Source organism: Chiloscyllium punctatum, chromosome 49 (genome assembly GCF_047496795.1).
Source record: "Chiloscyllium punctatum isolate Juve2018m chromosome 49, sChiPun1.3, whole genome shotgun sequence".
Classification (NCBI taxonomy): domain Eukaryota; kingdom Metazoa; phylum Chordata; class Chondrichthyes; order Orectolobiformes; family Hemiscylliidae; genus Chiloscyllium; species Chiloscyllium punctatum.
The window spans coordinates 31,313,332-31,340,500 of NC_092787.1; the positions used below are offsets into that span (position 1 = coordinate 31,313,332).

The 27,169-nt window shown below is 50.5% G+C and overlaps 1 protein-coding gene across 4 annotated transcripts in view; it reads left to right on the plus strand.

Annotated features, from left to right (window-relative positions):
• Window positions 1-211: 211 nt before the first annotated feature.
• The window catches only part of sardh (sarcosine dehydrogenase), a 115,378-nt gene continuing 88,420 nt past the window's right edge, over window positions 212-27,169 (plus strand). The window contains exons 1-5 of one of the 4 annotated variants that reach the window (XM_072566120.1): window positions 212-323; window positions 2,154-2,282; window positions 9,343-9,679; window positions 10,283-10,461; window positions 23,070-23,249. In XM_072566120.1, coding sequence (XP_072422221.1) covers window positions 2,223-2,282; window positions 9,343-9,679; window positions 10,283-10,461; window positions 23,070-23,249 — 756 coding nt within the window. In that variant the 5' untranslated portion in view covers window positions 212-323; window positions 2,154-2,222. Of the gene's footprint in view, window positions 324-1,780; window positions 2,283-9,342; window positions 9,680-10,282; window positions 10,462-23,069; window positions 23,250-27,169 lie in introns of all 4 variants that reach the window. The other 3 variants (XM_072566121.1, XM_072566122.1, XM_072566123.1) reach the window with 3 other exon arrangements.

The following is a 27,169-nucleotide window of genomic DNA, read 5'->3' on the forward strand; positions in this document are numbered from 1 at the left end:
CTGTAAACATTGGCTATAAATTCTGCGTCTTCTGAGCTCCAAAAGCTCCTGCAGCCTGGTAAACCTGTTGGACTATAACCCGGTGTTGGGCGGTTGTTAACTTGCTCCACCCCAGTCACTTCATGCTGTCAGCAGACCGAGCTATGTCCCTGCGGCCAGGATGTGCTCACTCACCTCGGGGTTGAGGTTTTAGTATCTGCTGCCCGGGATCCGGCTCAATCCGCCGGCGGCTCCACACTCGCCCTCACCCCCCGCCCCCCCCAGTGACGCGGCCTCGGCTCTGGGGACGGGTTTGCATTTTGTGGCCGAGACAGAGGCGGACGGTGAGTGGCTTCGGGGGGAGTCTGTCCCCGGGGGTGGGGGGAAGTGTCCGTCCCCGGGGGTGGGGGAAAGTGTCCGTCCCCGGGGGTGGGGGAGTCTGTCCCCGGGGGTGGGGGGAAGTGTCCGTCCCCGGGGGTGGGGGGAAGTGTCCGTCCCCGGGGGTGGGGGGAAGTGTCCGTCCCCGGGGGTGGGGGAAAGTGTCCGTCCCCGGGGGTGGGGGAAAGTGTCCGTCCCCGGGGGTGAGGGGGGTCCGTCCCCGGGGGTGGGGGGGAAGTGTCCGTCCCCGGGGGTGAGGGGGGTCCGTCCCCGGGGGTGGGGGGGAAGTGTCCGTCCCCGGGGGTGGGGGGGAAGTGTCCGTCCCTGGGGGTGGGGGGGGTCTGTCCCCGTCTCCCGCTCACAGACCGGTAACGGCTCGCGCTGGTCCGCCTTCTCCCGGGAATCGGCGGCGACTTCCCGGGGAATTTGATGTTTATTTTCCAAATCCCAATCCCGGTGCTAACGCTGGCCCGGGGTGAAATCGGAGTCTGTTTCTCTCGGTGGCTTGAAGCGTCCTCTGGAGATTTCCCACGGGGATAGCTCTCCCTGGAATCTATCAAAGTGATTCCTGGAGGATCTGAGTGGATTCTGTGCTGAGGCCGCTCTGAGGGAGCGCGGTGCTGCTCCTGACGGACGGCAGAAAGGAAAGAATTTGGGGAATAAAGCGGGCAAACCGATGGTAATAGCTATAATTAAACACAGGATGGCTCCATTGTGTTCATGGCAGATAAATTCAACAAGACAAGACTGACATATGGCAGCAAAAGACCAAAATGGAGGACCGAGCTCATATGGTCTGAAGTTGTTAAATTAAATATTTGAAACATGAGAATCAGAGTAAAAGGGTAAGCAACCAGGGGAATGGAGTGAAAGAGTTTAGCAAAGCAGTCACCCTCTTTAGACATAATATCCTGACACCTTTCAGATTGGACTGGAAATATATTACTCGAGAAAGTTTACTGACACATCTTTCGGGAATTCCTCCGCTAGAGCTAGATGCTATATTTGCAGCTCCTCACATTTTGCTCCTGAAATCATTCCCACAAATTACGATTTATATATGAAAGAAGTGAAACTATCATGGTCATTCTAACAGATGAGAGACTTAACAAACAAGATATTTTTAATTTCAGTTACATCACACTAAACTTTTGCTATAAATTCTGCGTCTTATAATCGTGACCTCCACAACCACCTGATGAAGGAGCGACGCTCCGAAAGCTAGTGCTTCCAAATAAACCTGTTGGACCATAACCTGGTGTTGTGTGATTTTTAACTTCCCACAAATTGGTAGCTGAAGTATCTAGGAGCATTAAGAACTGCTCGGCTCCACTCCCTGACTCAGCTGAATACATTGTATCGTTGTAGTTGTCTTTGTAACAGTAACGTTCCAATATTGTTACATTTGTTTCTTGTCCAGTAGATGAGGCTGGAAGAACACTACAAGCTGGACAGCATCTGGATGCTTCCTGTACCTTTCCAGCCTGCTGCTTTCGATCCCAGCATCTGCAGGATTGTTTTTGTCTCCTGAGCTGAAGTGGCTGTGCCTTTATCAAAATCCCCACAGGGTCCCTAGATCCAATAGCTCGCCAACTCTAAATTGCTACACTCTGTGCATTTATTTTCACAGGAATGAGAGGAGGCTGTTCAGCCTGTCAAACTGGCTCTACTGTTCATTTATATAAGACATAGAGAACAAATGGAAGTTATTCAGCCCCACCTGTTAATTATCCTGTCCCTTCTCTATCAGCATCATGTGTTATTTGCTTCACTCTGATCTGATATTTTGCCACCAGTTAGATACATCTACACCATTCACCATCACCACTCTGTGGTTGTGAGTTCCACGGTTTCACCATTTGAGGATGTGGACAATACTGGCAAGGGCAACATTTATTGCCCCTCTCCAACTACCCCAGCCGGTGGTGAGTTCCCTTTTTGAAGTACTCTTTTGGTAGGGGTACCTACAGCGGTGTTAGGAAGGGGGGGTTGGAGGTCAGGGGCTGAGTGGCTCTCTCAGAATCCAACGAGAAGAACAAAATGGAACAGATTTGAAGAGATGTTCAAGTGAAGCAAGGGTGATGTCAGCAATAACTTTACCAACCAGTTTCTTAAAATTCGTATTGATAACATCTACCCACATCTCCTTGATCAACATTTCCTGTTACTACATCAGAAACAGCAATTAGATTAATCAGCACTATCTGCCTTTTACTAACCCACGCCTCATTAAATCTCATTAATTAACTGAAACTATGCCAGGTTGATACTTCCCTGATTGTGGTTTTAAAAACCTTATCCACCCTGTGAAACTGACTGGCCTATCATCACTAGAATACCCTTCAGGATGTAGGTTTGCTCACTGAGCTACAAGGTTCATTTTCAGACGTTTCATCACTATACTAGATAACATCTTCAGTGAGCCTCTGGATGAAGCACTGGTGGTATAGCCCACTTTCTGTTTCTGTGTTTCGGTTTCCTTGGGTTAGTGATGTCATTTCTCATGGTGATATCATTCCTCTGCTTTCCTTTTTTTCTCAGTGGGTGGTAAATAGGATCCAAGTCAATGTGTTTGTTGATAGAGTTCTGGTTGGAATGCCATGCTTCTAGCAATTCTCATGCGTGTTTCTGTTTGGCTTGTCCTAGGATGGACGTGGTCTCCTTCATAATCCATATGTGAGGCTACTAGTGAGAGTGGGTCATGTCATTTTGTGGCTAGTTGATGTTCATGTATCCTGGTGGCTACAATGAACACAGTCTGCCGATTTCTCAGCAACAAACCCAAACAAGCAGACAAAACACATTCAGAAACACTAGCCACTCTCGCCTACATCAAAGACATCTGGGAAATGACTGCCAGATTACTCAGACCCCTTGGCATCATGGTAGCCCACAAACCCACCAACACACTAAAACTGCAGCTAATGAACTTGAAAGACCCTATACAGACAACAAGCAAAACTAATGTCATTTACAAAACACCATGCAAGAACTGTAACAAACACTACATTGGACCAACAGGCAGAAAACTAGCCACCAGGATACATGAACACCAACTAACCACAAAACGACATGATCCTCTCTCACTATTATGAGGAAGGACACCACTTTGACTGGGACAACACATCCATCCTAGGACAAGCCAAACAGAGACATGCACGAGAATTCCTAGAAGCATGACATTCCAACCGGAACTCTATCAACAAACACATTGAGTTAGACTCCATCTACCACCCCCTGAAAAAAGGAACAGGAAATGACACCACTAACCCAAGGAAACCCAAATAGAAAATAGAAAGCGGACTATACCACCGGTGCTTCATTCGGAGGCTCACTGAAGATATTTATTGAATTGAATTTATTGTCGCGTGACCAGAGGCACAGTGAAAAGCTTTGTCTTGTGACCAATACAGGCAGATCAGAGTTAAGTAGCAGAGATAGTAAATAATAGGTAAACAGCAGCAAAAACCAAAACACAGGTACAGGCGAATGTTAGGAGTTTGTGAGTCCATTTAGTAATCTAACAACAGCAGGGCAGAAACTGTTTCAAAACCAACTGGTGCATGTGTTCAGGCTTCTGTACCTTCTCCCCGATGGTAGAGGTTGTAGAAAAACATTGCCAGGGTGGGATGGATCTTTGAGAATGCTGGCGGCCTTTCCTTGACAGCGGGCCTGGTAGATGGATTCTATAGATGGGAGGTTGGCCTTTGTGATTGTCCGGGCCGAGTTCACCACTCTCTGTAACCATCTCCGATCTTGAAGGTACAGTTGTCATGCCAGATAGTGATACATCCAGACAGAATGCTCTCGATGGCGCACCTATAAAAGTTGGCAAGGGTATTCGACTGTCATGCCATATTTCCTCAGCTGCCTGAGGTTGTTGGGCCTTTGTAACCAGTACGTCCACATAAAGAGTCCAAGAAAGCTTGTTGTTGATAACTATTCCCAGGGGCTTGACACGCTCCACTCGCTCCACCTCTGTGCTGTTAATGTTTGGGGGCATGAGTAACATCCCGCCAAAAGTCAATAATGAGTTCCTTGGTTTTGCCACCATGGAGAGCTAGGTTGTTCTCAGTGCACCATTTTTCCAGGTCTTCCACCTCCCATCTGTAGTCCGTTTTTTTGCCATCTGAGATTTGACTGATTATAATAGTGTCATCAGCGAACTTGTAAATGGCATTGTAAATGGTATTTGACGACACAGTCATGAGTATACAGGGCTGAGTACACACCCCTGTGGGGGCTCCATTGTTGAGTGTTATAGTGAGGATGAAATATTGTCCCCAATCTTCACTGATTGGGGCTGTGGATCAGGAAACTGAGGATCCAGTTGCAGAGAGTGGGGCTTAGTCTGAGATCACTAAATTTAATAATCAGTCTCGAGGGGATAATAATGTTGAAGGCTGAGCTGTAGTCAATGAGTAGGATTCTTACATAGCTTTTCTTGGTGTCAAGATGTTCTAGGGAGGAGTGAAGGGCAAGTGATATGACATCTGACATGGATCTGTTGGTCCGATAGGCAAATTGGAGTGGGTCAAGAGTAGTGGGGAGGCTGGAGTTGATTAATGCCATGACCAGCCTTTCAAAGCACTTCATGCCCACTGAGGTTAGGGCCATTGGGCAGTAGTCATTGAGACATGCTGCGTGAGCCTTCTTAGGCACAGGGATGAGGTTGGCCCTCCTGAAACAGGCAGGGACAGTGGCCTGCTGCAGGGAGAGGTTGGAGATGTCTGAGAAGACCTCTGCCAGTTGATATGCTCATGCTCTGAGTGCACGGCTTGGTATTCCGGCTGGTCCCATCACTTTCCTTGGATTCACATGAAGGAAAACTGATCTGACCTCTAATGCAGTGACTGTTGTGGTAGGTTCATCAGGACTCGTTGGAATAGATGTTATCTCTCTGCCGAAATTCTCCTCAAAGCAAGCATGGAAGACGTGACAGCTTGGGAGGGATGTGTCATTGTCTGCTATCTTGCACTGTCTCTTTTTAGAACCTTGTGATGTCATTCAGTGCTTGCTATAGTTGCCAGGTATCTGTCTGGTTACCCAGTATGGTGACGAAACGTCTGAAAACTAACCTTCCAGCTCAGCGAGCAAACCTACATCCAGAACCTCAACCTGAGCTACAAATCTTCTCAAAACTCACTACTATCCTTTCAGCTTTTCCTGAATAAAGGAACTAAGTTTGCAGATGACACAAAGATATGTGAAGGGACAGGTAGTGTTGAGGAAGTGGCAGAAGGACTTGGACAGGTTAGGAGAGTGAGTAAAGAAATGTCCAATGGAATAAATGTGGGAATGTGAGGTTATTATAGAGAAATATATTGTCCAGTAAATCTGAAATACAAAGGGACTTAGGAGTCCTGTTTTAGGATTCTCTTAAAATTAACATGCAGGTTCAATAAAGAAGGAAAATGTAATGCTCATATTCATTTCAAGAAGACTACAATACAAGAGCATGGATGCACTGCTGAGGCTGGATAAGACTCTGGTCAATCACATTTGGAACATTGTGAGTAGTTTTGGGCCCTGTATCTGAGAAAGGATGGAGCTTAGAAATATGAAGGGGGTGAGGGGAATCTCCTCCCATTCTCCTAAACTCCAGTGAGGAGAGTTCCAATCTGCTTAGCCTTTCCTCATAGGACAATCCCTCCGTACAAGGCATCATCCTAGTGAACCTTCTCTGAACTGCCCCCAATGAAATATCTTTCCTTAAATAAGGGGACCAACCTGCTCACAGTATTCCAGATGTGGTCTCACCAGCACCTTGTGCAGTTTCACTAAGACTTCCCTACTCTTATACTCCAACCCCCTTAGAATAAAGGTCAAGACTCCATTCGCCTTCCTGATCACCTGCTGTCCCTGTGAGCGAGCTTTCTGTGTTTGTGCACAAGGTTTTGATGGAGCATACCTCACAGCCCAGGATTAACAGGCACACTCCTGACAGTTTGCAATGACTGCTATCAACCTGCTCAGTTTAAGGACGGCATGGAATATTGGGAATCTGGGAGAAGCAGTATGAGGAGCGGGAGAGTTGCAGGCAAGGGGGAATGGGTTTGTTTGTGCATGAAACAGGCCAGTGTATTTGGAGGAGAACGTGATCACTCATGGGCTGGTAACTCCATGCTTCATGTCAATATGTACAGTGCCCCGCGATGGTGTGGGGGTGGGGGAGAGCCCTGCGATAGAGAGGGCATGTGGGGGTGGGGGAATGCCCCGTGATAGAGAGGGGGTGTGGGACTGGGGGAGTGTCCTGCGATAGAGAGGGGGTGTGGGGTAGGGGAGAGCCCTGCGATAGAGAGGGCATGTGGGGGTGGGGGAGGGCACCGTGATAGAGAGGGGGTGTGGGACTGGGGGAGTGCCCCATGATAGAGAAGGGGTGTGGGGTGGGGGAGTGCCCCGTGATAGAGAGGGGGGTGTGGGGCTGGGGGAGTGCCCTGCGATAGAGAGGGGGTGTGGGGCTGGGGGAGTGCCCCATGATAGAGAAGGGGTGTGGGGCTGGGGGAGTGCCCCGCAATAGAGAGGGGGCGTGGGGCTGGGGGAGTGCCCCATGATAGAGTGGGGGTGGGGGAGTGCCCTGTGACAGAGAGGGGGTGTGGGGGTGGGGGAGTGCGCTGCCATAGAGAGGGGGTGTGGGGCTGGGGGAGTGCCCCGTGATAGAGTGGGGGTGGGGGAGTGCCCCGTGACAGAGAGGGGTGTGGGGCTGGGGGAGTGCCCTGCGATAGAGAGGGGGTGTGGGGTGGGGGAGTGCCCCGTGATAGAGAGGGGGGTGTGGGGCTGGGGGAGTGCCCTGCGATAGAGAGGGGGTGTGGGGCTGGGGGAGTGCCCCATGATAGAGAAGGGGTGTGGGGCTGTGGGAGTGCCCCGTGATAGAGAGGGGGAGTGGGGGTGGGGGAGTGCCCCGTGATAGAGAGGGGGTGTGGGGGTGGGGGAGTGCCCTGCGATAGAGAGGGGCTGTGGGGGTGGGGGAGTGCCCCGTGATAGAGAGGGGGTGTGGGGGTGGGTGAGTGCGCTGCCATAGAGAGGGGGTGTGGGGCTGGGGGAGTGCCCCATGATAGAGAGGGGAGTGTGGGGCTGGGGGAGTGCCCCGTGATAGAGAAAGAGTGTGGGGGTAGGGGGTGTGTGCCCTGCCATAGAGAGGGGGTGTGGGGGTGGGGGAGTGCCCCGCGATAGAGAGGGGTTGTGGGTGTGGGGGAGGGGACCGCGATAGAGAGGAGGTGTGGGGTTGGGGGAGGTGACCGGGATATGGAGGGGTTGTGGGGGCCGGAGGGGGTGACAGAGATAGGGAGGGGGTGTAGGAGGCTGGAGGGGGTGACAGATAGGGAGGGGTATAGGAGGCTGGAGGGGGTGTAGGAGGCTGGAGGGGGTGGCAGAGAGAGGGAGGGGGTGTAGGAGGCTGGAGAGGGTGACAGAGATAGGGAGGGGGTGTATGCGCTGGAGGGGGTGACAGTGATAGGGAGGGGGTGTAGGAGGCTGAAGGGGGTGACAGAGATGGGGGGGGTGTAGGGGCTGGAGGGGGTGACAGAGATAGGGAGGGATGTATGGGCTGGAGGGGGTGACAGAGATAGGGAGGGTGTGTAGGGGCTGAAGGGGGTGACAGAGATGGGGGGGGTGTAGGGGCTGGAGGGGGTGACAGAGATAGGGAGGGATGTATGGGCTGGAGGGGGTGACAGAGATAGGGAGGGTGTGTAGGGGCTGGAGTGGGTGACAGAGATAGGGAGTGGGTGTAGGGGCTGAAGGGGGTGACAGAGATGGGGGGGGTGTAGGGGCTGGAGGGGGTGACAGAGATAGGGAGGGATGTATGGGCTGGAGGGGGTGACAGAGATAGGGAGGGTGTGTAGGGGCTGGAGTGGGTGACAGAGATAGGGAGTGGGTGTAGGAGGCTGGAGGAGGTGACAAAGATAGGGAGGGAGTGTAGGGGCTGGAGGGGGTTACAGAGATAGGGAGGGGGTGTAGGGGCTGGAGAGGGTGACAGATGGGGAGTGGGTGACAGAGATGGGGAGTGGGTGACAGAGATAGGGAGGGGGTGACAGAGATGGGGAGTGGAAGACAGAGATAGGGAGGGGGTGACAGAGATAGGGAGGGGGTGACAGAGATAGGGAGGGGGTGACAGAGATGGGGAGAGGGTGACTGAGATAGGGAGGGGGTGACAGAGATAGGGAGGGGGTGACAGAGATAGGGAGGGGGTGACTGAGATAGGGAGGGGGTGACTGAGATAGGGAGAGGGTGACAGAGATAGGGAGGGGGTGACAGAGATAGGGAGGGGGTGACAGAGATGGGGAGGGGGTGACAGAGATAGGGAGGGGGTGACTGAGATAGGGAGGGGGTGACAGAGATGGGGAGAGGGTGACAGAGATAGGGAGAGGGTGACAGAGATGGGGAGGGGGTGACAGAGATAGGGAGAGGGTGACAGAGATGGGGAGGGGGTGACTGAGATAGGGAGGGGATGACAGAGATAGGGAGGGGGTGACAGAGATGGGGAGGGGGTGACAGAGATAGGGAGGGGGTGACAGAGATGGGGAGAGGGTGACAGAGATGGGGAGGGGGTGACTGAGATAGGGAGGGGATGACAGAGATAGGGAGGGGGTGACAGAGATGGGGAGGGGGTGACAGAGATAGGGAGGGGGTGACAGAGATGGGGAGAGGGTGACAGAGATGGGGAGGGGGTGACTGAGATAGGGAGGGGATGACAGAGATAGGGAGGGGGTGACAGAGATGGGGAGGGGGTGACTGAGATAGGGAGGGGGTGACTGAGATAGGGAGAGGGTGACAGAGATAGGGAGAGGGTGACAGAGATAGGGAGAGGGTGACAGAGATGGGGAGGGGGTGACAGAGATGGGGAGGGGATGACAGAGATAGGGAGGGGGTGACTGAGATAGGGAGAGCGAGACCTTTGAATGATCTGTTACACAGGATCCGAATTTAAAGTTGAGCTGTTGGTGAACTGGGAGCCACAAATCTAAACTTTGTTTCTTGGATTCACAGGTGACCATGAGGTGTCTGTGCTCCACTTTCCGTATAATGACCTTTTGTAAGAATCAGCGGATATTTCTGTCCAAATCCTTGCTGCGATATTTGAGTGTCTCAGCTCCTTGGGGCACCACAGCAGAACAGAAGGTGCCCTCCAGCAAGATCCTCGGACAGGATACATCAACAGCAAAGAGCCCAACTAAACCACTGCCAGAACATGCCGATGTGGTGATCATGGGGGGTGGCAGCCTGGGATGCCACACCTTGTACCATTTGGCAAAAATGGGCATCTCCAATGTGGTGCTGCTGGAACGAGACCGGCTGACCTCTGGGACCACATGGCACACTGCTGGTAAGGGTGGTATTGGACAGACAGACAGCCGTGGGTGGAGGGTGGCGTGGCGGTCCCAGGGAGAACTTTGCTCCAGCGAGGCCAGGCCATTCAGCACCTGGTTAGCATTTGTGTTAGTTTTGTGGATCTGTATCGTTATCCTGTCTTACACTTACATCACCCAAAAGAAACTGTTCACTCCCAGTTTTGATGCTTTCAGTTGACCCCCAAACCCGGCCACATTTTTGAGCTGGTGCAGGATGGGCGAAGAGAGCTCCAGATTCCTAATCCTGTTTGTTTGAGAAATTGCCTCCTGACGGCCCAGCTCACAGTTTACCTCAGTCCATGAACTAGTTACTTTTTATTCAGTCACTCTTTAACCTCTCATCTAGACACTCCACCCCCCTCCCCCATCAAAAGAAATCTTCCCACTTGTAGGAAAACAAATTGAATTTTTACAACCCTCTCACGTAATTGAACTCCCAAACCCTGGGAGCATTGCACTGTATCAGTCTGCTGCCTTCCTAAGGTGGATCTAATGTTTCTGGGTTGCATTGTTCAGAATTGAGCACATGACTGTCACCCTGTTCCCCCTCCTCCTCCTCCTCCTCTATATTTCTGTAGGTCTGCTGTGGCAGTTGCGACCCAGTGACACGGAGATTGAGCTGCTGAAGCACACGAGGGATGTTGTAAGTAAAGACCTGGAAGAGGAGACTGGGCTACATACAGGCTGGATTGAAAATGGTGGCCTTTTCATAGCCTCCAACAAGCAACGATTGGACGAATATAAACGCCTCATGTCAGTGAGTACCAGCATTAGGCAGGAACTGAACACATACCATCACGGGCAGGCTTCTCAATGTCAGCTTGAGATGTGTGTGAGTTAGTCTCTGGTGTGGATTTTTAAATTTTCCTCAACCAAATTATTTGAAATTGTCGGAAAGTTTGTGGTTACCAAAAGGAGCAGAGTACAGGGGCCAGTGAGAGGTAATATTTTATTGCTCGTCCCTAATTGCCCCTTGAGAAGGTGGTGGTGAGCTTCTTTCTTGAATCGCTGCAGTCCGTGTGCTGTGGGTTGACCCACAACGCCTTTAAAGAAGGAATTCTAGGATTTTGACCTAGTGACACTGAAGGAATGGGGATATAGAGATGTGTAATAACATCTCTGAACAGGTTTATTGCAAAATGTATGCAACTAACTTGAGCCCCTCTTCACAGGATGTTCTTATTGTGGAAGGTGCCCCTTCAGATCAATGTTTGCCCCATATTCTTCCTTTCACACACAGGGCATGCATGGGCATCTCCAGCTGGACCAGCGTTTATTGCTCTTGAGAAGGTGGTGGTGAGCTGCCTTCTGGAAGTACTGGGTTGTCCCACAATGCCCTTAGGGAGAGAAGTCCAGGGTTTTAACCCAGTCACACTGAAGGAATGGCATGATATTTCCAAGTCAGGGTAGTGAGTGGCACAGAGGGGAACTTACAGGGGGTGGCGTTCCCCTGTATCTTCTGCCCCTTGCCCTTCCAGATGGAAGTGTCCATGGGTTTGGAAGGTGCTGTGTGAGGATCTTCGGTGAATTTCTGCAGTGTGTCTTGTTGATAGCACACACTGCTGCGAGTGAGCATCAGTGGCAGAGGGAGCGGATGTTTGTGAATGTGGTGCCAATCAAGAGGGCTGCTTTGTCTTGGATGGTGTCAAGCTTCAAGAGTGTTGTTAGAGCTGCACCCACCCAGGCAAGTGGGGAGTATTCTGTCACACTCCTGACTTGTGTCTTGGAGATGGTGAATAGAGTTTCGGGAGCCTCCAACCTGGTCTTGTAGCCACTGTGTTTATGTGGTGAATGAGAACCTCAAGGATGTTAATAGTCAAGGCATTGTGGTTAGATTGTCTCTTGTTGAAGATGGTCATAACCTGGCATTTGTGTGGTGTGGATGTATAGATGTGGGTGCCATGAGGGATGTGGGAGCCACAGGGACCGTGATTAGGGGTGTTGGAGCCGTCTGGTACAGCAGGGACAGGGGGAAAATCATAGACCGTGGTGCTGCCCTTGTTTGTGAGGCTTCATTCCATCCCTCCTGATGGCCTTGAACTAATTTATCTCTTACCTGCTCATTTATTCAATGGTGCAGTCATATCTTTGGTATTTGTGTTGGCACATGAGGGATTTGAACGCTCACAAGCAGAATTAGAAGAATTAATCAACATCTTAACACCTTCCACCTTGACCTCAAGTTCACCTGGACCATCTTGGACTCCCTTCCTGGATCTCTCCAGCTGCATTTCCAGCAACCGACTTAACACGGACATTTTCTTCCCACCGCCCTCTCCCTCACCCTTGCACTTCCTTCCCCCCCTCTCCCTCACACTCACCCTTCCCTCCCCCCTCACCCTCGCCTTCCCACCCCCCTCCCTCTCCCTCGCCCTTCCCTCCCCCTCTCCCTCAGCCTCGCACTTCTTTCCCCCCTCTCCCTCACCCTCGCCCTTCCCTCCCCCCACCCTCGCACTTCCCTCCCCCTCACCCTCACACTTCCCATACCCCTCTCCCTCACCCTCGCCCTTCACACCCCCCTCTCCCTCACCCTTCCCACCCCCCTCTCCCTCACCCGCGCCCTTCCTTCCCCCCTCTCCCTCACCCTCGCCCTTCCCACCCACCTCTTCCTCACCCTCGCCCTTCCTGATCCCTCTCCCTCACCCTTGCACTCCCCTCCCCGTCTCCCTCACCCTTCCTTCCCCATCTGTCCCTCACTCTCGCACTTCCCTCCCCCTCTCTCTCTCCCTCACCCTCGCACTTCCCTCCCCCCTCCCTCACCCTCATCCTTCCCACCCCATCTCTCCCTCACCCTCGCTCTTCCCTCCCCCTCTCCCTCACAATCACAATTCCTTCCCCCCTCCCTCACACTTGCACTTCCCTCCCCCTCTCCCTCACCCTCGCCCTTCCCACCCCATCTCTACCTCACTCTCACCCTTCCCACCCCCCTCTCCCTCACCCTCGCACTTCCCTCCCCCCCACCCTTGCACTTCCCTCCCCCTCACCCTTGCACTTCCCTCCCCCCTCCCCCTCACCTTCGCACTTCCCTCCCCCTCACCCTTGCACTTACCTCCCCCTCACCCTTGCACTTACCTCCCCCCTCCCCCTCACCCTCGCACTTCCCTCCCCCTCACCCTCGCACTTCCCTCCCCTCCTCTCCCTCACCCTTTCCACCCTTTCTCTCATCCTTGAGTCCTCTCCTCTCTCTCACCCCTCCTACCCTTCCTTCCCTTCTCTCCCTCACCCTTCCCTCCCCCCCACCACCACTCTCTTCCCCTCCCCTTCACCCCTCCCTCTGCGATTTGTTCTGTGAGGCATACAGTTGTATCTTTTTCAGAAGTTCTCGTGCTCTATCCCACCACACTCCTATGTTCCTCAGAGGATGGTTACAGTGCAGGAGATTTTGTGCGTACTTGCTTTCCAACAGAATTTGGTTTATTGTCATTCCCACCATCTCCCTGTCACCCTGCACATTGATCCAAATCAGTTTATGATCCAGATCTCTCATCTGAAGCTGCCTTCACCTCTATCACAGACCCCACACACTCGCTGTGGGAGTAACTACCCTCTGAAGTTGCCTTTCAATCTTTTACTAATCACCTTCATTTAAGTTTGTTTCTGTGTTCCACTTCTGGTACCTACTTCTCCCTCTCACCATCATTCGTAAAGTTAAAGGTCAGTTATTGATTCAGTATTTTGACTTTGGTTTTATCAGCTTTTCCCCTTTCTTCCTCTCTCTAAACTTTCTTTTTTAATCTCATTATGAAAGCTCTCACTGGACTGTTTCCAGTCAGCAGACTCCTCACCAACCTCTCTGCTTTCTTTGTGAAATTTAAACAGGAACCTGAATGGGTACCATATTTCTTTAAACATCAGGTTCATTTTCCTGTATTTTGCTGCAGCATTCAGTTCACCTTTAGGCTGATATTTATTTTGTCCATTATGCTGGGCAGATCTTTGATCATACCTTGTGTGGAACCTCTCTCTCTGTGTTCTACACAATATTCACAAATTCTCCTAATGTTGGCTTGTGGTTAGGCTGAGATTTATTGGCGAAGGTGGTGCTAGGCTGCTGTTTTGACCTGCCTGAGTTAATGGATTGACCCACAATGCCCTTAGGAAGGGAATTCCAGGGTTTTGACCGAGTGACACCGAAGAAACGGTGATATATTTCCAAGTCAGGATGGGGAGAGGCTTGAAGGTGATCTTCGGCGCGCTGGTGTTCCCCTATATCTGCTGCGCTTGTCCTTCTAGATGTCAGCCTTGGCTAATACATAGCACATTTATCTTTCAGCCAGGAGTTTATTTAAATTCCAAATCCAGAACTCAGAGCGTTGAAAAAGACAGAGATTCCAAAGTAGATTAGATTAGATTACTTAGATTAGATTAGATTACTTACAGTGTGGAAACAGGCCCTTCGGCCCAACAAGTCCACACCACCCCGCCGAAGCGTAACCCACCCATACCCCTACATCTACATTTACCCCTTACCTAACACTATGGGCAATTTAGCATGGCCAATTCACCTGGCCTGCACATCTTTGGACTGTGGGAGGAAACCGGAGCACCCGGAGGAAACCCACGCAGACACGGGGAGAACGTGCAAACTCCACACACTCAGTCGCCTGAGGCGGGAATTGAACCCGGGTCTCAGGCGCTGTGAGGCAGCAGTGCTAACCACTGTGCCACCGTGCCGCCCACGGTGAGGGAGTTGCTGAGCTGAGCTGAGGGAGTGCTGCACTGTCAGAACATTCAACCTCCAACATGGCGACACTCCCTCAGTAATGACCCTGTGACAGTGCAGCACTTAATCAGCGCTGACCCTCTGACAGTGCCCACTCCCTCAGCACTGACCCTGTGACAGTGCAGCACTCCCTCAGCACTGACCCTGTGACAGTGCAGCACTCCCTCAGCACTGACCCTGTGACAGTGCAGCACTCCCTCAGCACTGACCCTCCGACAGTGCAGCACTCCCTCAGCACTGACTCTCCGACAGTGCAGCACTCCCTCAGCACTGACCCTGTGACAGTGCAGCACTCCCTCAGCACTGACCCTGTGACAGTGCGGCACTCCCTCAACACTGACCCTGTGACAGTGTGGCACTCCCTCAGCCCTGACTCTGTGACAGTGTGGCACACCCTCAGCACTGACCCTGTGACAGTGCCCACTCCCTCAGCACTTACCCTGTGACAGCCCAAGAGAGTTCTTGGTGGAAAAAGACTCGTGACCCTCTCGGGTAAAATTTCACCTGATCTGTTTTAAATGGGCTATTCCTTTTAGAATTATACAGTACAGGAGAGACCCTTCAGCCCATCAGATACGCACTGCCAAAAACTATCCTAATTCTACATGAGTCCCACTTTCCCGCACTAGGCCCATAGCCTTGAATATTATGGCACTTCCAGTGCTCATCATTAAGAGTTTTGAGGTTTCTTACACTAATTATCCTCCTCGGCAGTGCATTCCAGCTCCCCAGCACCCTCTTTTTATTCTCAAAATTCCCTCTAAACTTCTTGCCTTTCACCTGAAATTTATCCCCCCCCCCCCCAATTAATGCTTCAACTAAGGGGAACTGCTGCTTTCGATCTAACCTGTTCATGCCCCTCATAACTTTACATACCTCTGCTAGGTCACCCCCAACCCCCCCCAACCTTCTCAGCTCCAAAGAAAGCAAGCTGAGCCTATCCAGCCTCTCTGTGTAGTTAGACAGCTCCATCCCAGGCAACATCCTGGTGATCCTCCTTTGCACCGTCTCCAGTTGCAGTCACATCCTTCCTGTCGTGTGGTGCCCAGACCTGCTCACAGTGCTCCAGCTGGGGCCTAACTAATGTCCTGTACAGCTTCAGCGTAACCTTCCTGCTCTTATAATCTACACCATGGTTGATAAAGGCGTGACCCGTATGCTTTCTTAATTATTCTAGTCATCTGTTGTGCCACATTCAGGGATTTGTGAATAAATGCCCCAGGATCCTTTTTTTTAAAATCCATTTATGGGATGTGGGTGTCATTGACTAGTTAACATTTATTCCCCAGTTCTAATTGCCCAAAGGTGGTTAAGTTTGAATCACATTATTGTGGGTCTTTTTAAACAGTAACTCTGAACTCAACAGGGAATATGCTGTCCACCTTGACCTTGTCAAAGACCCCTGAGTGTGTTATGATTCAATCACTTTGCCTCTTACACTTCTGAAATCCAATGGTTACAAGCCCAGTCTGTCCAACCTTCACTCCCAAAAGATCCACAACACTCCCTCCTCTCGCTAAATCCAGGGTATTCATCCAGTAAACTTCCTCTGAACTGGTCCCAACACATCCTTTAATAAGGAGACCAATATTGTGCACAGTATTCCAGACATGGTCTTGCCATGTCCTCTCTAACTCTGTACTCAGTTCCTCTCATAATACATGAGAACCTTTTATTTTCTCTAATCAACTTGTTCAGAGTTTCTATCACAAACGTCTGGGTCAAGTGGAACTTGAAGCCAAGCCTGTTCCAGAGGTAAGGACACTACCATGATTGTACTTGTATTCCCAGGCAGCCTCCCATCCTCACACTAAGCAGGCCTGAGTTCAGGCATTTTCAGACTGGTATGGCCATGGGTGAGAATATTCTAGTAGCTTTCCTAATACGTGCTGTACCTGTAAACTAAACATTTATGATTGAAGCTGTCAGACACCCAGATCCCCCTGCATCTCAGAGCTCTGCAATCCCGCAGCGTTTAGATAGTTGGCTTTTTGGTTTTACTTGTCCAGCCGAAATGGACTTCACATCTTCCCACAAAATGTTCCTTTTGCCAAATGTTTGCTGACTAACCACATCTACTTTGTATCCCTTTGTAACTGACTTATGTCTTCTTGACAACTTAGTGTCCCACCAGTTCCCAGTGGTGTGTTTCTGGAGGGGATGTGGCAAGGTTTCCAAAGCCTACCTCTCTCGAGAGTGTAGGTCTTCACTCACTGCTCTCTGACTGACCATTTGCAGCTTATCTTTCACATATTTGAGCTGTTAATTGCAGCAGAAAATCCAGTCATTAAACACAACTAAGTATTGGAGCCAAAACAGGAGTGTAATGATTAATCACTCTCAATATTTGCAGGAGCACGGGCATCATGCAGTGTTTAAATTGATTCCTAAATAAACTCTTACCCAAGTAACAAGGTCAGAACAACTCAGAGAAAAACAAATCCACCACCCCAGGCTGATGTCACCAATGATGTCAGCTCAAAGCACCTGTGTGAGGACAGTGTAAGAATTCAGGGTTGTTACAATTGCAGAGCAAACAGTCAAGATTGAATTACAATGTGACACCTGATATGCAAAACAATCCACAACAAAAGCAGACTAGATTTCTTACACTCAAAATTAACATGGTGTAAATACGTTACAATCTATATTGCACAGAAATGTCACAGTGCAGGTCAGTGTAACAAATGTGATCAACATGGATCTTGTGAATTCCTCAGCAATTTCCCCAGACATTGACATAATCCAGTATTAGAGCTGAGGGAGTGCCGCACTGTCGGAGGGTCAGTGCTGACGGAGTGCCGCACTGTCGGAGGGTCAGTGCTGAGGGAGTGCCGTACTGTCGGAGGGTCAGTGCTGAGGGAGTGCCACACTGTCGGAGGGTCAGTGCTGAGGGAGTGCCGCACTGTCGGAGGGTCAGTGCTGAGGGAGTGCCGCACTGTTATAGGGTCAGTGCTGAGGGAGTGGGCACTGTCGGAGAGTCAGTGCTGAGGGAGTGCCGCACTGTCGGAGGGTCAGTGCTGAGGGAGTGCCGTACTGTCGGAGGGTCAGTGCTGAGGGAGTGCTGTACTGTGGGAGGGTCAGTGCTGAGGGAGTGGGCACTGTTGGAGGGTCAGTGCTGAGGGAGTGCCGTACTGTCGGAGGGTCAGTGCTGAGGGAGTGCTGTACTGTCGGAGGGTCAGTGCTGAGGGAGTGGGCACTGTTGGAGGGTCAGTGCTGAGGGAGTGCCGCACTGTCGGAGGGTCAGTGCTGAGGGAGTGGGCACTGTCGGAGGGTCAGTGTCGAGGGAGTGGGCACTGTCGGAGGGTCAGTGCCGAGGGAGTGCCGCACTGTTGGAGGGTCAGTGCCGAGGGAGTGCCGCACTGTCGGAGGTCAGTGCTGAGGGAGTGCCGCACTGTCGGAGGGTCAGTGCCGAGGGAGTGCCACACTGTCGGAGGGTCAGTGCTGAGGTAGTGGGCACTGTCGGAGGGTCAGGCTTTGCCTTAGGCCCGCTGACCCTTGTAAGCTAAAGAAGCATCTAGAAATTAACCTTGCGGCTCAGCAAGCAAACCTACATCCAAGAGAGCTGTGGAGGCCAGGTCTTTGAGTGTATTTAAGACAGGGATAGAATTAGTTCTAGTTCTAAAATCCCAAACCAGTGGAAACAGTTTTTCTTTACCTACTCTCTGTTTTCCTGTTAATATAGAGTTATACAGCATGGAAAGAGAATCTTTTGTCCCAGCAGTCCGTGCTGAACATAATCCCAAACTAATCCCACGTGCATGTTCCTGGCCCATGACCATCCAAACTTTTCCTATTCCTGTATCTATCCAAATGTCTTAAACATTACCCACCACTTCCTCAGGAAGTTCATTCCACATGTGAACCACCCTCTGTGTAAACAAATTGCCTCTTATGTCTTTTTAAAAATCTCTCTCCTCACACCTTAAAAATGTGCCCCCCCGTCTTGAAATTCCCCATCCCAGGGAAAAGACAACTACCATTAACTATCTTCACTCCTTAAGATTTTATAAACTTCTGGAAGGTCACCTCTCAACCTTTTTATGCTGCACCGAACATCGAACGGTACAGCCCGTTTGGCCCTCAATGTTGTGCCGACCCTTTATCCTACTCTAAGATCAAATTAACCTACATACCCGTCATTTAAATACCATCCATGTGCCTGTCCAAGAGTCTCTTCAATGTCCCTACTGTCTCTGACTCTACTCCCACCGCTAGCAGTGCATTCTACACACCCACCACTCTCTGTGTAAAGAACTTCCCTCTGACATCTCCCCTCAACCCTCCTCCAATCACCCCCTTGTGATAGCCATTCCTGCCCTGGGAAAAAGTCTCTGGCTTTCCACTCTATCTTTGCCTCATCATCTTGTACCCCTCTATTAAGTCACCTCTCATCCTTCTTCGCTCCAATGAGAACAGTCCTAGCTCCCTCAACCTTTCTTCATAAGACATGCCCTCCAGTCCAGGCAGCTTCCTAGTAAATCTCCTCTGCACCCTCTCGAAAGCTTCCACATCCTTCCGATAGAGAGGTGACCAGAACTGAACACAATATTCCAAGTGTGGTCTAACCAGGGCTCTCTAGAGCTGCAGCATAACCTCGTGGCTCTTAAACTCAATTCCCCTGCTAATGAAAGCCACCATACCATACACCTTCTTAACAATCCTATCAACTTGGGTGGCAACTTTGAGGGGTCTATGCACATGGACCCCAAGATCCCTCTGTTCCTCCCCACTGCCAAGAATCCTGCCTTTAATCCTGTATTCTGCATTCAAATTCGACCTTCCAAACTGAATCACTTTACACTTTTCCAGGTTGAACTCCATCTGCCACTTCTCAGCCCAGCTCTGCATCCTGTCAATGTCTCATTGCAACCTACAACAGCCTCCACACTATCCACAACTCCACCAACCTTCATGTCATTAGCAAACTTACTAACTCACCCTTCCACGTCCTCATCCAAGTCCTTTATAAAAATCACAAAGACCAGAGGTCCCAGAGTAGCCATGGGCACCCACAAGGGCCCCAGCTCTGCCTGCCTTTTGTCTGGTATGTGGAACAGTCCATCTTCAGCAATTACACCCGCACCACCCCCAATCTGTTCCTCCACTACATCGAGGACTGTATCGGTGCTGCCTCATGCTCCCACGTGGAGGTTGAACAAGTCATCAACTTCTCCAACACCATCCACCCTGACCCCAAATGCATCTGGACCATCTCGGACACCTCCCTCCCCTTCCTGGACCTCTCCATCTCCGTCTCCAGTGACTGACTAACCACGGACATCTACTACACACCCACCCACTCCCATCCAGCCTCCTGTAAAAAGACCATCCCTTATTCCTGATTCCTCCGTCTCCACCGCATCTGTTCCCAAGATGACCAATTCCACCTCAAAGTCCCAGTTGGCCTCCTTCCTTGATAGCAACTTCCCTTCCCATGTGGTTGACGATGCCCTCCAACATTTCTCCTCTACTACACACACCACTGCCTTTGAACCCCAGCCCTCCCAACACAACAAGGAATGGTCTAATTCTGCTCCAATATCTTATGAACTTATGAAACACCACTCTCTGTCTCCTGCCATTAAGCCAATTTTGTATCCAATTGGCAAGCTCACCCTGAATCCCATGTGACCTAATTTTACGAATTAGCCTACCAAGTGGAGCCTTGTCAAACCTTGAAGACTTTGATCAAATCACCCTTTAATCTTCTGAATTCTGGAGAAAACAGGCCACATGTGTATAGTCTTTCCTCATAACCTCCCGCTGAAGTCCAGGTATTAAGGGTTTGCAGCCTGAGTACCTGTTAGAGTCTGTCTTTTCTGTTTTGGCCAGTCTAAAAATGAGAAGAACCCCGAGGTTTCTCAGGCCTGGTTGCTCTGACATTTCATCCGAAAGGAAACATGTTTGGCCTGTACTTTCCCGATTACTCCCCACCCCCTTGTTCTGCTGCAGGGTTTAGTCAGAAATCGTTCTTTCCTTTTTTCCAGATCCTGCTTTATTTTGATAAAACCTGCCCTACCCAAATTCAAAGACCTTTATTGGCAAACTATGTTTTCTGCTTTTTCACAATGCACTTGTCTCTCAGTGTTACCCTAAAACACCTGTCTTGTTTAATTCCCCCGAATTCACACTGCACTGTCCAGCCCTCGCCCCATACCTGGCACCTTTCCCTGCCACTGCAGGAAGTTGAAAATCTGTACCCATACAACTCCCCTCACATCCGTTCAAAGCCCCAAGGGATACTTCCACATCTGTCAGAAATTCACCTGCACCTCTCCCAATGTCATCTACTGCATCTGTTGCACCTGATGTGGTCTCTTCTACATCGGGGAGACAGGACGCCTTCTTGCGGATCGTTTCAGAGAACATCTCTGGGACACCCGCACCCACCAACCCCACCGCCCTGCAACTGAACACTTCAACTTCCCCTCTCACTCCGTCAAGGACATGTAGGTCCTAGGCCGCCTCCATCGCTAAACTATTACTACGCAATGCCTGGAAGAGGAATGCCTCATATTCTTCCTTGGGACCCTGCAACCACCCGGGATAAATGTGCATTTCAACAGTTTCCTCATGGACGGGTTGGACTGAAGAGTCTGTTGGAACTGATTGATTCCAAACTTGGTGTGTGTAGAGTGGAGTTAGCGTGTGTGGGACTGAACCCCAGTGAGGGTCAGTGTGTGTGGGAGCTGTACCCCAGTGAGAGTCAGTGTGTGTGGGAGTGTACCCCAGTGAGAGTTAGTGTGTGTGGGAGTGTACCCCAGTGAGAGTCAGTGTGTGTGGGAGCTGTACTCCAGTGAGAGTTAGTGTGTGTGGGAGTGTACCCCAGTGAGAGTCAGTGTGTGTGGGACTGTACCCCAGTGAGAGTCAGTGTGTGTGGGACTGTACCCCAGTGAGAGTCAGTGTGTGTGCGGCTGTACCCCAGCAAGGGTCAGTATGTGTGGGACTGTCCCCCAGTGAGAGTCAGTGTGTGTGGGACTGTACCCCAGTGAGAGTCAGTGTGTGTGGGACTGTACCCCGGTGAGAGTCACTATGTGTCGGAGCCGTACTCCAGTTCGGGTCAGTTGGTATGGGAGTGTACCCCAGTGAGAGTCAGTGTGTGTGGGAGCTGTACCCCAGTGAGAGTTAGTGTGTGTGCGGCTGTACCCCAGCGAGGGTCAGTATGTGTGGGACTGTCCCCCAGTGAGAGTCAGTGTGTGTGGGACAGTACTCCAGTGAGAGTCAGTGTGTGTGGGAGCTGTACCCCAGTGAGAGTCAGTGTGTGTGGGAGCTGTACCCCGGTGAGAGTCACTATGTGTCGGAGCCGTACTCCAGTTCGGGTCAGTTGGTATGGGAGCCATACCCCAGTGAGAGTCAGTGTGTTTGGTCGTGTACCCCAGGGAAAGTCAGTGTGTGTGGGAGCTGTACTCCAGTGAGAGTCAGTGTGTGTGGGAGCCTTACCTCCGTGAGAGTCAATGAGCGTGTGAGCCTAACCCAAGTGAGAGTCAGTATGTGTGGGAACTGTACCCCAGTGAGGGTCAGTGTGTGTGGGAGTTGTCCTCCAGTGAGGGTCAGTGCATCTGGGAGCCGTACCCCAGTGAGAGTCCGTGTGTATGGGACCCTTACCCCAATGAGAGTCAGTGTGTGTGGGACCATACCACCGTGAGAGTCAGTGTGTGTGGGAATGTACCCCAGTGAGTGTCAGTGTGTGTGGGAGCCATTTCCCAGTGAGAGTCAGTGTGCGGGACTGTGCCCAGTGAGAGTCAGTGTGTGTGGGACCATACCACCGTGAGAGTCAGTGTGTGTGGGAGGTGTACCCCAGTGAGAGTCAGTGTGTGTGTGGGAGCTGTACCCCAGTGAGAGTCAGTGTGTGTGGGACTGCACCCCAGTGAGAGTCAGTGTGTGTGGGCGCTGTACCCCAGTGAGAGTCAGTGTGTGTGGGACTGCACCCCAGTGAGAGTCAGTGTGTGTGGGGGACTGTAGCCCAGTGATATTCAGTGTGTGTGTGACTGTACCCCAGTGAGAGTCAGTGTTTGTGAGACTGTACCCCAGTGAGGGTCAGTGTGTGGGATTGTACCCCAGTGAGGGTCAGTGTGTGTGGGACTGTACCCCAGTGGGGGTCAGTGTGTGTGGGACCGTACCCCAGTGGGGGTCAGTCTGTGTGGGAGCATACCCCATTGAGAGTCAGTGTGTGTGGGACTGTACCCCAGTGAGAGTCAGTGTGTGTGGGACTGTACCCCAGTGAGAGTCAGTGTTTTTGGGACAGTACCTGAGTGAGAGTCAGTGTGTGTGGGACTGTACCCCAGTGAGAGTCAGTGTGTGTGGGAGCCGAACCCTAGTGAGAGTCAGTGTGTGTGGGAGTGTACCCCAGTGAGAGTCAGTGTGTGTGAGACTGTACCCCAGTGAGAGTCAGTGTGTGTGGGAGTGTACCCCAGTGAGAGTCAGTGTGTGTGAGACTGTACCCCAGTGAGAGTCTGTGTGTGTGGGAGTGTATCCCAGTGAGAGTCTGTGTGTGTGGGAGTGTATCCCAGTGAGAGTCAGTGTGTGTGGGAGTGTATCCCAGTGAGAGTCTGTGTGTGTGGGAGTGTATCCCAGTGAGAGTCTGTGTGTGTGGGAGTGTATCCCAGCTCTGCTTTCATCATTTCTTTCCTTTACTTTAGCTGGGAAAAGTCTACGGGATTGAGTCATTTGTGCTGTCCCCGGCAGAAACGAAGGATCTTTACCCATTGATGAATGTGGACGATCTGTATGGTACACTGTACGTGCCCACCGATGGCACAATGGATCCAGCTGGAACCTGTTCCACATTGGCACGTGCGGCCACAGCTCGGGGTGCATCGGTGAGTTATTTGCTGTCCATTAGAGCAAATCCTCGACAGTTTAACAATAAGGCCTGGTTCCTACGCACATCTCGTATTTCCTCTTCACGTGATGACAAAGTGTTCATCGTCTAAAGATCATACCTTTCTCTTTGTCTTTTACTTTATTTGTGGATGGACTGAATTGGGGAAAGGACTATTTTGCAGTAATAGACTAAGTGGGGTTTTGCTGCACTTTGCAAAAGCAGGTTCCTGAACCTCAGAGTATGTTGTAGCTACATTGTTGCTTTGGAAACAGTCGGGGGAGGTGTAAACAGACCATATGGCACTAGGGTGAACACAAAGTCTCATTTAGCCTTGAGGTATTGGAGGTCCATAGTGCTATGAGGGAAAGCACTTCCGTTAATCTAGAAATCACCCAAAGATGCTTCACAGGATCAAAAAGGAACAGAATGGCTCTGCGCCAGAGCAGGAATCCAGTAGTCCCAGGGAAAAACTATGGAAAACACTTGAGGGGTTCAGTAATTGAGGAGGTGTTGCAACTTGAGGAGCAATCAGTGAAAAAGGTGTTGTCAGGGTGACTGGACGTTGCCAGGGTGATGGACGTTGCCAGGGAGATGGATGTTTCCGGGCAGATGGACGTTGCCAGGGAGATGGATGATGCCGGGCAGATAGATGTTGCCGGGCAGATGGACGTTACCAGGGAGATGGACTTTGCCGGGGAGATGGATGTTGCCGGGGAGATGGACGTTCTCAGGTTGGATAGGAGTTGGAAGTGATGATTATCAAGGAGTCATTGCTGGTTCCAGTTTTATCCTTAATATCTCAGACCAGTTTGATTTGGGAATCATATTGTTGCAGTTTACTGAGGACTCAAATGTAGGACATTTGGGGAACTGATTAAGGAATTTGGTAAGGCATAGACAACAGACCAGACCAGAGGGATTGAGGTTAATAGGATTGAATTTGTTCAGTACAGAGAAGCTATAAACTGTAGGGATAGTAGGGAAGGCGGGAGGGTCTGGTGGACTTCCTATGACCCTCTGTGGTCCCGGGATAACTACACTGTTCACTGCTGTGGTCCCAGGATAATAGACAATAGATGCAGGAGTAGGCCATTCTGCCCTTCGAGCCTGCACCACCATTCAATATGATCATGGCTGATCATCCTTAATCAGTATCCTGTTCCTGCCTTATCTCCATAACCCTTGATTCCACTATCCTTGAGAGCTCTATCCAACTCTTTCTTAAATGAATCCAGAGACTGGGCCTCCACTGCCCTCTGGGGCAGAGCATTCCACACAGCCACCACTCTCTGGGTGAAGAAGTTTCTCCTCATCTCTGTCCTAAATGGTCTACCCCGTATTTTTAAGCTGTGTCCTCTGGTTCGGCACTCACCCATCAGCAGAACATGTTTCCTGCCTCCAGAGTGTCCAATCCTTTAATAATCTTATATATCTCAATCAGATCCCCTTTCAGTCTTCTAAACTCAAGAGTATACAAGCCCAGTCGCTCCAGTCTTTCAGTGTAAGGTAATCCTGCCATTCCAGGAATTGACCTCATGAACCTACGCTGCACTTCCTCAATAGCCAGAATGTCTTTCCTCAAATTTGGAGACCAGAACTGCATGCAGTACTCGAGGTGTGGTCTCACCAGGGTCATGTACAGATGCAGAAGAACCTCTTTGCTTCTATACTCAATCCCTCTTGTTATGAAGGCCAGCATGCTATTAGCCTTCTTCACTACCTGCTGTACCTGCATGCTTACCTTCATTGACTGGTGTACAAGAACACCCAGATCTCTCTGTACTGCCCCTTTACCTAAATTGATTCCATTTAGGTAGTAATCTGCCTTCCTGTTCTTGCCACCAAAGTGGATAACCATACATTTATCCACATTAAACTGCATCTGCCATGCATCTGACCACTCACCTAACTTGTCCAGGTCACCATGTAATCTCCTAACATCCTCCTCACATTTCACCCTGCCACCCAGCTTAGTATCATCAGCAAATTTGCTAATGTTATTACTAATACCATCTTCTATATCATTAACATATATTGTAAAAAGCTGCGGTCCCAGCACTGATCCCTGCAGTACCCCACTGCCATTCTGAAATGGAACCGTTTATCACTACTCTTTGTTTCCTATCAGCCAATCAACTTTCAATCCAAGTTAGTACTTTGCCCCCAATACCATGCGCCCTAATTTTGCTCACTAACCTCCTATGTGGGACTTTATCAAAAGCTTTCTGAAAGTCCAGATACACTACATCTACTGGATCTCCCTCGTCCATCTTCAGAGTTACATCCTCAAAGAATTCCAGAAGATTAGTCAAGCATGATTTCCCCTTCATAAATCCATGCTGACTCTGATCTATCCTGTTACTACTATCCAGATGTGTCGTAATTTCATCCTTTATAATAGACTCCAGCATCTTTCCCACCACTGAGGTCAGACTAACTGGTCTATAATTTCTTGCTTTCTCTCTACCACCTTTCTTAAAAAGTGGTACAACATTAGCCATCCTCCAATCCGCAGGAACTGCTCCGAAATCTATCGAACTCTGGAAAATAATCACCAACACATCCACGATTTCAAAAGCCACCTCCTTCAGTACTGTGGGATGTAGACCATCAGGCCCTAGGGACTTATGAACCTTCAGACCTAACAGTCTCTCCAACACCAATTCCAGGCAAATATAAATTCCCTTCAGTTCAGGTCCTTCAGCCACTGTTGCCTCAGGGAGATTGCTTGTGTTTTCCCCAGTGAACACAGATCTGAAGTACCAATTCAATTCTTCTGCCATTTCTTTGTTCCCCGTAATATATTCCCCTGTTTCTGCCTTCAAGGGCCCAATTTTAGTCTTAACTACACTGTTCACTGCTGTGGTCCCGGGATAACTACACTGTTCACTGCTGTGGTCCCGGGATAACTACACTGTTCACTGCTGTGGACCCAGGATAACTACACTGTTCACTGCTGTGGACCCAGGATAACGACACTGTTCACTGCTGTGGTCCCAGGATAACTACACTCTTCACTGCTGTGGTCCTGGGATAACTACACTGTTCACTGCTGTGGACCCTGGATAACTACACTGTTCACTTCTGTGGACCCGGGATAACTGTACTGTTCACTGCTGTGGTCCCGGGATAACTACACTGTTCACTGCTGTGGTCCCGGGATAACTGCACTGTTCACTGCGGTGGACCCAGGATAACTACACTGTTCACTGCTGTGGTCCCGGGATAACTACACTGTTCACTCCTGTGGACCCGGGATAACTACACTGTTCACTGCTGTGGTCCCGGGATAACTGCACTGTTCACTGCGGTGGACCCAGGATAACTACACTGTTCACTGCTGTGGACCCGGGATAACTACACTGTTCACTGCTGTAAATACTCAGTAACTGAATCTGAAAATAAATACTGCTGTTTTTGCTGTGAATTGATTTCGGCTCTGGCAGACTCAGGATTGTTCCCGATAACTGCACTGGGTAGTGCGATTGGAGAAAAATGTGACATAGTTTTATCTTGGCCATTCAGTGACTTAACCATCTCAGATTTCAGCCGCTCTGTCAGGGATGTTTGGGCAGTGGTCAGTTTAGATTAGATTAGATTCCCTACAGTGTGGTAACAGGCCTTTTGGCCCAACCAGTCCCTCAAAAGATTAAACCGCCCAGACCCATTTCCCTCTGACTAATGCACCTAACTCTCTGGGCCATATAGCATGGCCATTTCACCTGATCTGCATATCTTTGGACTGTGGGAGGAAACCCACGCAGACATGGGGAGAATGTGTAAACTCCACACAGACAGTTACCTGAGGCTAAAACCGAACCCAGGTCCCTGATACTGTGAGGCAGCAGTGCTAACCACTGAGCCACCATGCTGCCCATAATGGGTAGATTCCCATCTGTGCTCTGATCGTTGATG